Here is a 14,128-nt window from a genome sequence, read left to right on the forward strand (position 1 = left end):
GAAACTTCAGGATTAGAATCTGTAATAAAATCCAGGATTTTATAAACCGCTCCTAGCTCGATGAAAAGTGCATCCGATGCATTATTCATGTCTTCACATGTTTGAGAATGTATATCTTCTTTACTTATTTTAGCGTTTAATTCCTTTTCATTTTTTTGTAACATAGAGATAAGCTGTTTATCCGATTTGAAAGAACAATCCGAATAATCACGATTTAATTTTTGACAGGTAAGAGGTAAAGATGTAATTTTTGATCTTTCAGCATTTTTATACGTATCCTCTTTTCTTTTATTTCCGTCTAATAAAAGACAAAAATCTTTGCTTTCTCTCTCGCTTATAGTACTTAATACTCTCGTCGAAAGTGCTATTGTATCATTTGAAGATGTAGTTTGGGATGTAACAGATGGGACTATCGTTACCTTCCATGGATCATTGTAATCCATATTCGATGATATACAATAATTATAGAAGGATCTTCTAGGTAATACATTTTTTTATGTCGATGTCTGTAAGAGGAAATAAACATTATCATTTATTTATTCTTCAAGATTACTTAACTATTAAATATATCAGTAAAATTCGTTTAACAAGTAATTTTATTACCAGCTATGTTGCATATTTATCTTGAAAGTAAATCGTAAAAAATGATGCATCTTCAATAATTTAAAATACTTCTGTTTTAATTGAATTTTGATTATTAGTGTTCAATTACAAGATATTCTTATCGAAATTATATACATGTGCGCATATATTGTATAACGTGTACATAGGTTATAAATAAAGTTTGATAAGATTAACATGAAATTTGCTATTTAAATATCTCGTTCCTAAATTCCATATAAACAGCAATCATGTGTAAAAAACGTCTTTAAGATATTTTTTTAGAGCTCTGTACGTAATATTTCAAATTAATTTGATCATTAGATTTAATCTTTAAAAAACATTAATTGGTTGGGTGATATTTTTAGCAATAAGTTCTTTAGTTTTTTAAGATGCTTATAGTATTATTATCAAATTTGACCATTAAATTAATTTGAAATATTGTTTTTAGCTTTGGTTTACAATTGCATTTTAAATCTGACAATCATATCGGCATGCAGTTTATAAAACTGTAAAATATCTTTATTATAACAACTGATACGAAAATATATTAAACACCAAGATCTACATACTTCGCTTGAAAAATATGTAATACTTTTTATTTTTTTGTGTCATTTACATATGCCACAATGGATTTAACCAATTTATTATTAATTACTTATGTAACGTATTCAAAATTTAATATATTTCTTATATTTTAATGTTAAATTAAATTTTAATGATATTTTTGTATCTCTTCATTATTGAAGACAATTTAAAATATAATGATATTAAACCAATTGTTTTATTATTAAGGCTAAAGTACTTAATTAATATTATGTGTCACCCTTTATGCAATGAACAAAACATAATCTACGTGGAGATTAAAAATCGCTGCTTGTGAATTGCATCTACAAAATCGATTACGCTCGCGGAAACAAGTGACTGTTTGGCGTCCCGTCAAAAACAGCGCGTGAAAGAGGTTGTCTTTTGTGAGAATGCCTCAAATCATGGCAGAGGCGTTTGCAAGAGGACTGCTAGACAAGATAATGATAGAAGTTTTGGACGTTGTAAATCGCGATGCAGAGGATGGTAAGGTGTAAGCTCGTCTATATGTTTAGTGAATGTAACGGCGGGTTGAATAGAAACGTTATTGTATGCGCATACGATGTTGTTCATTGATAAACATCGTTTCATGATGTTGTCCTACAACAGCACGGTTTTCAGTTGCGATCGACATGCACCTCGCGAAGATAACTGCGCACAGACGCCGTATAATTATCCCTATTAGACGCAAATAATATATATATACACGATGAATCCTGTTATTAGGAAAATCCTGGGAACAGCACGTCAATGAAGAAACAGGCGATGCTCTGTATGGTAGACCGCAAGCAAATGAACATACACACATAAATTACAGCAAGGCCGAGGAGATAGATTTGATCGCAAAGATAGTTCGCGATTTACGCGACATACGAATCGGAGATTCGCGTTATGTACTTCCGCCTTCATTGTTAGCGTTGGAGAAACAGGTAATTGGATATAGCTACACGAGAGATAATAAACTTTCCAAGACACAATTATGCTATTATAATCAATCGCAAAGATTATAATTATTTAAGAAAGGGAGGAGGAAGAGAGAAGTAGGTGATAACAAAAATACAAAAGACTTTAAATTATAATAAAATTTTTAATAAGTCAAAAGATATAATATTAAATTCTTTTATATTGTTTTTTTAAAGTTTATAAATTAATTTACTTCTAAAACCATCTTGTCGCTTATTAATCTTTTCAATGTTAAAGTATTAAAGAAATACATGTGTTTATTTAACCGAATTTCATGAGAAAAAAAAAACAACAAAGCCAACGTATTTCCGTACGTTTGTTTCATCTCAGGCGGTTCTAGACGAGCCGTGTGACCTCAATTGCAGGGCACTCACGTGTGAGAGGTCTTGCATGTGCAACGCACTCGCGGTTCACTCTAGTGCCGCATCTGTGCCACATTAATTCCGTGCACGATATTAGGATAAGAAGGTTTACTCACGAGACACGCGCTTGTCCTCGCTTGAACAGGTGAAATGCGCCGCGTGCAATGTCGACGATGCGCCACTCACGAATCCAACGACAACCGACGTCGTCGAAACTCAGCGCACGACCCGAGGTCAAGGCGACACGCACCAGATTGTACACGCGGCGATCCTCGAGTCACCGACTGAACCGATGGAGCCGGTGAAATTGAATCGGAAGAAGAAGGAAGGCGAAGCGACCAACGAGGCAACCAACGTGTCCGTTGGTCTGCTACAGCAGCTAATCGAAGATATGGAGAACAAAACGAGTTCAATCTGCTCCGAAGACGATGCCCCTTCAGACTCGATTAGCAAGGAACACATTGTCGTCTGGGAGGAGAAGAAAGATCAATTCGTTAGAACTATTGAGAGCAATAATGATGACAGACAGATTACGACGGGAACTCTTCCGAATAGCGAATCAATCGGCCGCTTCCGCGTCGTCGAACTGAAGCACGACGAAGAACTGAGATCTCATTCGAGTCAACACGTGGCGTCCACCTCGAGGGAAGTCAACCTCGAAGAAATTCAGCTCGAGAAACGCAGCTCGAACTCATTATCGTCGTTGAAACCATCACACGACGACGGCACCAAGACCGTGGATCAGATACTACCCATCGAGGACGCGGAGAAGCGAAAAACGTTCAGCGAATTGACAGTGAAGAAGAAGAAAGGCTTTGGCAGCCGACTGAGGAAACTCTTCCGCGCCGCCTTCGGTCGCCGGAAGAATTGATGCTGAGTTCTGAAAGGAATGCTACCTCGCGATCTACGTCAAACGGCGACGACTCCCCCGTTCGTTCGCTCAGCAGCAGTCATGCATTTTTTTTTTTTAGAGGGAACACGTCCACGATACAGCGAGTAAAAATAACCGACCGGAGTATAGTCATCGGTCGCGGGTGTCTGCAACTTCGGCGTCCAACGCGATTTCGGTGCGATACGTGAATCAGAATCTCTATACATTCCTGTATGGTAATCGCAAGTGTTGTATACAAAAATCCGCAAAATTCTGTAAAATATACATGATGATCCCACATATATGATGCGTGTCACGTTCTTGCGTTAGCTTAAGCGATTTAATTTAAAGATCAATGTAATCGTAGAGGTTGACTTTCGACAAAAGCCGAAGATATATTTTTGCCTGATGTGTCCATCGGGCGCTGCAGATTTGGCAATTTGGCATAGGGATGTTGTCGTCAAAGCTCCATTTATCGCAGCAGGCATTCGCCGCGACTCTCACCTCTCCTCGCTTCTCGAACTGTTTTTGGACCGCGGCGTTGCCATGCCCCGTCGTCGTCGGTCCGGTCCGAAACTCCTCTCGTAGATCTGGACCTCAGCATCATTCGAGGGTGTCCTCGTAGCGCCATCTGCAAAAATAAAATGAGTAAATTTGGTAACACCAGGTACCACTTCTGGTTCAAGCTTCGTTCAGTCAACATCCACTGGTACCAGACGATCGACAATGGTAAGTCTCGATACCCAGCCTCCTTTTCTTTTGCGATTGAGAACTTTCCTGGTGATTTTCTTGTGACTGGCACAAATTTAATAATTACAATTAAATTGTTTTTATAAATTAATAATGCAATATATATTTCAAAAAATCTTATATTAAATGAAAATCTTCTATTTTACAGGCAGATCTCGGCAGCAAGGATGTTGAAAGTGAGTAAAACAATCTTCAAGTAGTTTTTTCATATTTTTGACGCGTTCTACATAAATCGTGAAACGGAAACAATTAAGGAAGATTGATTAATCATTTTACATCGCAGTTAGTGAAGCTATAAGTGACTTTTACATATAACTTTGTAGAACTTTGAGTCACGCCATTAGAAAGAAGTGAATAAAGTTTCAACAGAAAAATGTAAAACATTTACTATTACTAAAATTGATAGTAATGCTGGTTAACGTAATTAAATTACTTCGTTATTTAATAATGGTATTAATATTAAATAATGCATTACAGAATTTTAATACAAAATAAAATTACAATTTTTAATGCTTTTGGCAACAATTTAACCAATTAATAATTTCTTCATATAACATTAAATGTAACTTTTATTCTGTAATTATTAGATTACTTTATAAGTATTTAAAAAATTTTAAAAATATTGACAATTTTTGAAATATTTTACTTGCTGCTACTTTTTAGCATTAGAGAAACAAATATTTTTTTTTACAATAAATTGTTTCTGTTAATTTAAAGAAAGTTGTAGTTTTTCGCAATTGAAATTTATATTTGTTTTCGTATTTCTTTTTCCTGAATAATAATTTTTTTTTATTAAGTTCAATGAATTAAATTCACCAATTCTTCATGGCATTTTCAATTTGTGCGTGCCATTTTAGACGTTACATAATGACTAGGTGGATACGATCATTCCGTAGCGCGTCAAAAATAGGTTGTAGGCTGTTCTTATATGGTTCGGCGGGGGGTAATCTGACCCACTACTTCCACTCCACCACCGGCTTCTTCAATCAGCGGTGGGGCTTGCCGCCTCTCCCAAAATAGAAGAATATTTTTGAAGGAAGGTGCGCACGCGGTGCACCATGCCTGCGACTGGTATTAACCCAGATTTCGTGCCTCGCACATTTCAAAGCGAGACCAAATATCCACGACCGATGACGGCGAACCATATAGCAAGATTCTGTTTAATCAGTGATCCTCTTATCGAAAATGTCTGGTGAAGATATCTCTTGCGGTATAGCTGGAAAAGTGAGTGAGACAGCATTTCTTTTGTCAAAAAGGGGCAGAATTCGCCTTCTCCATTTACGACTCTGACGGCACCAACGTCATCGATGCAGTTGATCTTGGCAACGTCCTTCGCGCGCTGAACTTGAACCCCACAAACGCGACCATCGAGAAGCTGGGCGGCACGAAGAAGAAGGGCGAGAAGAAAATGAAACTGGACGAATTCCTGCCCATTTTCAGCCAGTGCAAAAAGGACAAGGAACAGGGATGCTATGAGGACTTCCTCGAGTGTTTGAAACTGTACGACAAACAGGAAAACGGAATGATGCTCAGCGCGGAATTGTCCCACACACTTCTCTCACTTGGTACAATTATTTCTTTTTTCTCTTTTGCTAACAATTATTTAATATGTATAAAAATAACAATTCAAAATTTATTTCTCTATTTTTGTTACATAATATATAGTATAATCTCGTAATATAATTTTTCTACTGGATAATCCATCTATGTTAGTCTTAATATTTGTATATTTTTTTATTATGCTGCGGATAATAAATATTAATTTATAAACATTAGCTTTCAAGATTTATAGTGAATAAATGTTCTAACTGTAAAAGAAGTAAGTTAATATGAGTGTCTGTCATAGGTGAACGTCTCAATGATGCGGAATGCGAGACGGTGCTGAAGGATTGCATGGATCCAGAAGACGAAGACGGTTTCATCCCCTATGCCCGTAAGTATCAATTCGTTTTGGGTCGGGTAACGTGAATGTGCCCTCCCCCCCCCCTCCGTCCAAGATAGACAAAGAGTGTTAAGTCACCTGCATCACATTGACCTATGATAGAATATGTTAGTTTGAAAAAAAAAATTGTTGAAATCTTCATCTAGTCTTCACAAAGCCCCTAAATCCGTTTCGTTAGAACTAGAAGATCCCTTTTGTATATAATGTACAGTTGAGGAACCCTTCGTAATACGGCCCTCCGGTAACTTCCGGCAACGTGAAGAGAAGCCCCCCGGATTCGATTTGTTCCCTCTCCATCGTTTGACACTTCCACATTTTTGTGTTTCACAGCTTTCTTGAAGAAGATGATGGTACTGTTGTAAGCGATCACGAGGTGTTATACAGAGACAATGATCATCCATCGTGAGTACATCCTGTAGCACAGCTCCATGACTGTCCGCCATTTCTTCATCTATTTGTCTCTCTGTCTCTTTCTCTCTCTGTCTCTCTTTCTCTGCTTCTCTATCTTTTTTCTCTATCTATTAACATCGTCTCGTTCGCGTTTTCTCGCTGAGCATATTCCAGAATTTATAGGACGCAACGTTGCAGCTCAACAGGGATGCTGGAAATCGATAACCCGCTTCTCGTGCTGAAACACGTATGAAGGTTTTGCTCGCGCGCGAGGTTGATGACCTGATGAGATCATCGAGGCAAATTTTACACGGAATAAAATTAATCCAGACATTTACAAAAAATTACAACCAAACAGGAAAAATATATGTTGAACGATAATTTTTTCTACAACTTGTAACGTGCTTTTAAATTCGTTTTTTAATTTGATTTTATTCAAACATCTTTATTTTTTAACTCTTTTGAAGGAAAACAAATGATTCGATATAAAACAATTTTAATATACAAATTTCATATTAATTACATAATACATAACTGTACAAATTATATTCTTCCGTATACACTTCTATTACAAGAGCAGTTTTCAAAATTCGAATTCTTATATTTCTCTGCTACGTGTATTAATTAATGCTTCTTGTATATTTACGTATCTGTCGCTTCTATATATTTTTCGCTTTGCTATTGAGAGAAAAATCTACATAGCAGCGTAAAATTGAGCACAGACTGCTATTTAAATTAAACTAAATCGTTCAGAACATTTTCAGAGCTTCGGCATAAACTAATTTCTTATCTCTCGCTTGAAGTATACGTTTATCGTCTCTATGAGAACGTGCTTATTTACTCGTTAATAATTCGCAACTTGCGTGGAAAAATATACTGATCATTCTGTTTCATTCGCAGCGTTCCTTCGTAAACTGTGTGACAGGGCGGCAGCAGCAGATGACGAATAGTAGGATGATCGCTGTCAACATCAGTCCGCCAAGATCCACGTTGACGATGGACATATTCGCCATATTCGCTCGTCACATTCACCACTTTTCTTATCTCCCCGCAAAGATCCATTGACGTAAATAGCGATACGAACCTGGAATCAGTAATGTCAAGACGTCATCAGCATTTTATCGAAAGGAAAGCAAGAAGAAAGGGAAAGTTCACGGAACATCGAGAAAAAGAAAAGCAACTCGAATGCACGCAACATCGTTATTTAATTCGGTTTCATACGACACAGCGTCCACATTAAATTTACAGAATGCAAAATATCTTAATCGCAACATTGTACAAAGTCAAATGAAAAAGTATTAATTTACTTCTTATTGTTACTGTAATAAATCGCTCCTCTCAAATCAACGGAGAGGATTAAAAAAAAATCTGTCATTGTTATCTTGTAAATATCCTGTTTAATATGAATCGCATTTTTTTTATGTTACTTAATTTTCTTCTTTAATACAATATATTTTAAATGATTACCATTTATTCACATGTTGTAATATTGCATAAAATTGCAAGCTTTGGTAACACAAAACACTTTAACATTGTTGTGACAAAATATGATGTGTCACAACGACCATCAGATTAACATAGATTCTCTGTCGCTGGCGTATAAGTCTGTCTATTTTTGTCCGACTGACATTTTCTTGCTCTACTTAAGCAATCGCGTGAGAAACATAGACAATAAGGCATGTCACTGCCGAAATCTATTTATTATAAAAGCTGCGTCGTCACGCTGGATTTCCTGTATTACAAACACGTGCATAATAATGCAACCACTATCTTCTCTATACTCTCAATCGTATGTTATGCAATACTGTCATTAATCAGTTCAGGTAGAAATTCTCGTCCTTTATATTCAAGACACATTCATAAGAGACACTCTCTAAACTGAAATCTGTCAAATCAATAAGATCCGTGAAATCTTTGCAGTACTTATAATCGTGATCATCCAGTAACTGACTTTCAGTGATTCCGATTAAGAATAGAATTCTTTCAAAATCAGTGTGTTATAATTCAGTCAGAAATAATAATGAAATTGACGTCGATTCAACGTCGAAATCATCAAATTGGCGTTGATTCAACGTCGAAGTCATTATGTCTGGTTTGGGATTGATATTCCTAACAGAATAAGATATCGTATGAACATTCTACAAAAACTCGTACAATATCACAATATCGTATGATATCACAAAATATTCGTTTTGATATCATATGCTGTTAGAAACAGTTATAATGTGGCACTGAAATCAGTAGGGTGTTACTGATTCCAATTTAAAGAGCACGGACGGAATTGAAGTCGATATAGAAGCAATTTTCGCGCAAAACCACAAGTGAAGTTCAATAGAATAAAATTCATGTAAAATTAAGGCCGAAAACGATATAGTTTCGAATCATGAAGTCACGATGTTCTCGCACAACGCGAATCAGTTTAGATCGAGATCCCCGGCTGATCTCCGGCAACTATCCCGTGGCACGTATCTCTCAGCATCCGGAACGAGCGTGAGAGTGCGTGACTCGATCGATAGATCGCGCGTTTAAGCGCGGATTTCAATCGCGCGTGAGATCTCTCTCTTTTTCCCCCCTCGTCGTCGTTCATCATCATCATCGTACCTGTTCCGTATGATGACGGAGCGTGTTTGTTGTGGGTGGACGAACACGACGCGTTCGTTCGTACGCGCTCGGCAGGCTTCGCTTACAGGGAGACAGAGAGGCAGGCGTGGGGCCACGGCTTGGTCCCGGCGAGTCAGCGGCGGCAGTCGGTTCAAACGCGTCGATTCAAGCGCAGCGCGGTCTCTCTCTCTTTCTCTCCCGAGCACGTTTTCCGTGTGGTATACAACGTCGTCTGCTCGTTTACCTCACGGTCCTCTTCTCGATCGTCCTCGCCGTGCGTCTGCACCTCGCGTACGTGTGTGCTTCAAATCGGCGTGTCTGGTTACGCACCTCGGCGCAACGCGCGCGCGCGCGAGACGTTGAAGAGGAGTGTGCTCGACGCGGAGCCGGAGGTCGCGGGAGGAGAGAAATCTCCGGAGCAATTCCCAAGTGACGACTACCGCCTAGATCGCCCTAGTAAAGGATGACGGACGTCCAGGTGAACCCGGGCAAGGACGTCGGCAGACTGCAGCAGAGCGAGGCTGCCGCGGCGCATCAAACAGGTTGGTTTTGGTCGCGAACGCATCTCCGCGCGATTCCTCCTGCGCTTCATCGTACGCTTATTTTCGCGACCGTTGACAACCTTGAGACGACGATGTCCGTGGTCCATCGTCGATTGGAGCCAGCAACGCGCGCGCGCGCTCGCCCTCCGCCATTTTGACCCGACTTGCGGTAGAGAGAAGATCTGATCTCGCGGAAAAATCGTGTTTTCCCGCATGTCGTATTGTCCCTGCGCCGCTGATCTTCTCACGCGATCGTTAGAGCTACAATGTGTTTGCGAAACGGCGTTCCTGATACGCTGTCGGGCGCGGTCCACGAGATACGCGCGCGATATCAGAGATCGCCGATGATTGACGCACAACTCAATTTCACCCTTTCGGGGAGTTTAGATGATCGTCGAAACCCAAGCGCGAACAATGTGTAACACTGCATTCAATTTCTCTTCAGAAACGACAATACAATTATCTTGAAAACCAAGGAGAAACTCATTAAAAATGTAAATCTCTGCAGAGAATCCACATCCGTTAGCCTTCCAGAAACATCGATGGACAACTTCTCCTCGAAGCACCATCGCTTTATTGCTAATAAAATCTCGGAATATAAATTGAGTTGAATCTTTTTTTACGAACTATGAATTAATTAATCCATCGATGAATTCATTTCTGCCTACTTTTTCCTTTCACTAATAATTTATTGCGCGTCGCTGAAAAAAAAGTGTTTTATGTTCAAGTAAATATATTTATCTTAACATTATTTCCTTGATGTTGGTTAGTATAAAATAATTTATTCTTAAGCTTGTATAAAATATTTTTTCGAGGAAACGACGTTGAAATAAATGTATTTACTTGGACATAAAAATTTTTTTTCAGTGTGCACTCTTTGTTAACTTTCATGTTATTTATTTGCCACACGTCATAATCTTTATTTTGCTGCATCATAATAATGTTCATTTATAATAATTACTCCGCGTTTATAGGCAGTTAAATTTGCGAGAATGGCTCGTAAATTTATTTTAACGTTTGATTTGACGCGGCAGTGTTCCTCGAGTCTTGATCAAACGAGAATCTTGTGGTTTTACTAGACACTTGTCTCGTCTGAATTTTCATTTGTAATATGTAAGGTATGTAATTTATAATATTACGCAAATTTGCGTAAGTCATAATAATTATACCGCATTTAGACAGTTACATTACGGAAATAGTTCGTAAATTAATCTTTACATCCGAGTTGACATCGCAATATTCCTTAATTCTCGATTAAACGAGAATCTTGCGGTTCTACAAGACATTCGCATCGTCTCAACTTTTATTTGAGCGTTAAGTATGTCGAATGAAACAGTAAATTGCAACTATCGAACGAAGGAGCATGTGAAATAATGAAGTGACCTATTTTCCATCATTCATTTTAATATTATCTATTTTTAACTTAAACGCTTTAAATAATGCACGCTGAAAGTCAATTTTGCCACTTATCTCTCAAGTAACAAGTATTTCTAATCAAAAAGACATATCGATGTACGAAAAGTGCTTTTGTAGGAAATAAATACGTCACAAACTTCCTGTATACAAAAGTAACTGCGATATATTTATTAATTCATAAATAGAACTTCATAATTCAATAACTTCGTACTTCAAGGTTTTGCCAACTTCCTCGTAAAAAGATAAACTATATTTTTATTGATAAGAGATAAGGAAGAACGTGACACAGAACAGGCTTGCGATACATTTCATTCCAGAATTACATATATATTACTTGTAATATACATTTATATCCATTCAAATATGCAAATGCTAATATTTTCTTGGCTTGCTTACATTTTTGTATCTATTTATAATATGGACACTTGCTAACGGGTCGCGCACGCGAAACATTGTAAAATATTACACGGAATCTATGTGCGCCTGTCATCATTAATTATCGAAGAGATCCCAATGCATGGCTGCATGGGAACCAGCAAGAAATATTATTACGACGCTTGCATAGATTTATGAGGAAGACTGTACGGTGGCCTCAACGTCTGAGGGCATTATACCCGAGGCGATGAGAAAATCCAGCGTGTAACGTAGAACCGTATGACTGGGAAGCTTTTTTAACCGGCACTTTAATCTCAGCCGTGCTCTCCGCCGCTGCTCTTGTACGCAATTGGCCTCTCTTCTGCTGGCGGAATCAATCACGGTAACGGAAATCATTATGCGCGACCGTGGGAAAAAATATTTGTCTTTAGTTTATTACCGTCGACACGCCGCGAAAAAGTTCGACAGCAGTTTTGCATCTCTATAATTGCTGTACTTGGCACGGTTTTACCTGTAATCTATAAACACTCTCTTTCTCTCTCTCTCTCTCTCTCTCTCTCTCTCTCTCTCTCTCTCTTTCTGTTATTTAAAATGGGACTTGGATGACACTTGCCATTTTAAATGGCAATAATCTGCGAGAGAATCAAAGCGACAGAAAGTTATTTGCGCTCAAAATTACAAACACTACACTCTCGGTATCTCAAACAGTCTGGCTACTCTCGTACTGCAATTTGCTGTAAATCAGTACCGACCTACATCAAATAGATGCTCAAGGTCTCGACAATGAGTAACGATGATCGCACGCGAGCGATCGCGAGCTCTTCCCGCGAGTCGCGACGGATTGTTTACTCGAAGTACCGGAGAGTACCGGTACTTTGTAACCCGTCGACTTATTGCTAGGCAAACTTCAATACGAGGTCACGATAAGAGGAGGACTCGGATCATCGAACTTCAACGTGAGATGAGTAGATCCACTTCTTCGCAGCAAACGGAGCAGAAAAATCGGCGCACGTGAAGTGTATCGGCCATCGCGATCGGCCAATTAGGAAATTGATGAGCGTCAATAAGCTAACGATGTTTCGTAGGCGTGTAATTGCCGGAATTGGCAGGACTCGCCTCCGATGGCAGCTACGATCGCAGCTTTAATTGGAGTGTCGCAGCATTTTCGAATGGGATGATGCTTTGGGCATCCGCTATTTCCGGATCACGATCAAGTCCAGGGGGAAATTTCGCAGTTGTATTAATTATCATGCGGATATGACACCGAAACATTTGATTAAAGCTTCTCTAGTTTTTATTTACGCCCAGTTTGCAAAAATTACTAATTAAATTATTTGATTCCAAAGTATGCGATTGATTAAAGCTAATTCAAAGGCTTGAGACGTGATAACAGTCGTGATTACAAAGATATAATCGTTGTGCAATCTTAATCTGCGTGACAGAGGCTAATCTGACGTTGAGGTCAGTTCACCACATTGTTTATTTGATTCAAACAGATTCTCTGCCGCTAATCATTACACTTGAGATTAATGGCTCGTAACCAGGCGGCGCGACCCGAGAACTCAGTAAAGTTACGTGAATTTAACAGTATGTGAGTACGAGGCCAAGGTTCTGCTCGTTACCCACGTCCCGCTTCGGGCCCTAACGCTCGGCCATTACTGAAACACGCGTCAAATACTACATCACGGACCCTAGCTCGCCTATCAGCCACCTACGTTTTTTTACGCGAATAGAAAAGCTGTTATTCTCATTCATTTTGCGGTTCTATATATTTTTCCATGGGATTAAATATTTCTGTTCCGCCATCGGGATTTGTTTGGATCGTCCATTTCTTCTAACAAGATATTAAAGATTAAAAGTAAAGTATCTGTTACAAAAAGGGCGACGCAATCTTATTGCTATTCGATGCAGTTCAATTTTACGCGAGCTCCGCTGAATAATGCACTACGGTAGGATAACACGAGGCATGTGATGGACGTCGGTTGATTTTCAACACATACACACGTTTCGAGCACGCCACCGATAATTATATAAACTTTGGCGGAGGTGCAGATGAAAGACTTAAACAAACTCGGAGAGTAGATTATGCCTCGCACGGCGAGCGCGGTATCGACCAAACTCTTCGATGATACGTCGCAACGACCTGCCGCAAATTGCGAAACGCCGGCATGCAGTTGGTCCCATTAGCGAAATCGTCTCCGTTGGCAGGCGTCCGCGCTCGAGGTTCAGCGACCTGGGCTCTCTTGCGCGCGAAAAGAAGGCTCTCGAGCGACAGGCACCTATTCAGCATCGGCGATTCTCCCACCAGGAAGGGAGGAAGGGCCCTACTTTTCAACGGAGCCCCATCGGCTAAGCGTCACGTTCAGGGGAACTCGGCCAAACGATACTCTAGTTAATGGTGTCAATATCCGACTTTGGCAACGCGCGGCACTTAACGCAAGAGTTAAAACCCAGACATTTACGCGTAACGGGAAAAAACTCAGCTAATATCGAATTCTTCTGAGTCGCTTCATTTAAATTGCAGATTCATAAAAATGCAATATGTGTGTTTTAAAAGCGTAAATACTCGTTTACATAATTTGCTTGCTTTCTCTCGTCGCTACAATACCACATAGAAAATGCTATTTATGGAAGATTTATTTGCGATAGAAGAGATTGGAAAACCTGTATAATTCGGTCATATACCTGTCAGCCTGTCGCGGTTATTTTTGTAGCAAATGTTGTCGATTGC

At 39.1% G+C, this 14,128-nt stretch overlaps 2 protein-coding genes across 3 annotated transcripts; both read left to right on the top strand.

Annotated features, from left to right (window-relative positions):
• The first annotated feature begins 1,362 nt into the window (after positions 1 to 1,362).
• LOC105201452 lies at positions 1,363 to 3,683 on the top strand. Its single transcript, XM_011169461.3, has 3 exons — positions 1,363 to 1,671; positions 1,912 to 2,114; positions 2,656 to 3,683. Exons 1-3 carry the CDS (start codon positions 1,578 to 1,580, stop codon positions 3,379 to 3,381), a joined length of 1,023 nt encoding a protein of 340 aa, XP_011167763.1. The 5' UTR covers positions 1,363 to 1,577; the 3' UTR covers positions 3,382 to 3,683.
• Positions 3,684 to 3,982: 299 nt separating this feature from the next.
• Positions 3,983 to 7,821, top strand: LOC105201451 (myosin light chain alkali). 2 transcript variants are annotated; one of them, XM_011169459.3, is made up of 6 exons: positions 3,984 to 4,110; positions 4,280 to 4,307; positions 5,388 to 5,696; positions 5,978 to 6,064; positions 6,404 to 6,475; positions 7,364 to 7,821. In XM_011169459.3, the coding sequence occupies exons 1-5, from the start codon at positions 4,108 to 4,110 to the stop codon at positions 6,433 to 6,435; spliced, it is 459 nt and encodes a 152-aa protein (XP_011167761.1). In that variant the 5' UTR covers positions 3,984 to 4,107; the 3' UTR covers positions 6,436 to 6,475; positions 7,364 to 7,821. The 2 variants fall into 2 exon arrangements, with proteins under 2 accessions (XP_011167760.1, XP_011167761.1); XM_011169458.3 differs by lacking the exon at positions 6,404 to 6,475 and having other exon boundaries at positions 3,983 to 4,110; positions 7,364 to 7,819.
• The last annotated feature ends 6,307 nt before the right edge of the window (positions 7,822 to 14,128 follow it).

Source organism: Solenopsis invicta, chromosome 4 (assembly GCF_016802725.1).
Source record: "Solenopsis invicta isolate M01_SB chromosome 4, UNIL_Sinv_3.0, whole genome shotgun sequence".
NCBI lineage: Eukaryota > Metazoa > Arthropoda > Insecta > Hymenoptera > Formicidae > Solenopsis > Solenopsis invicta.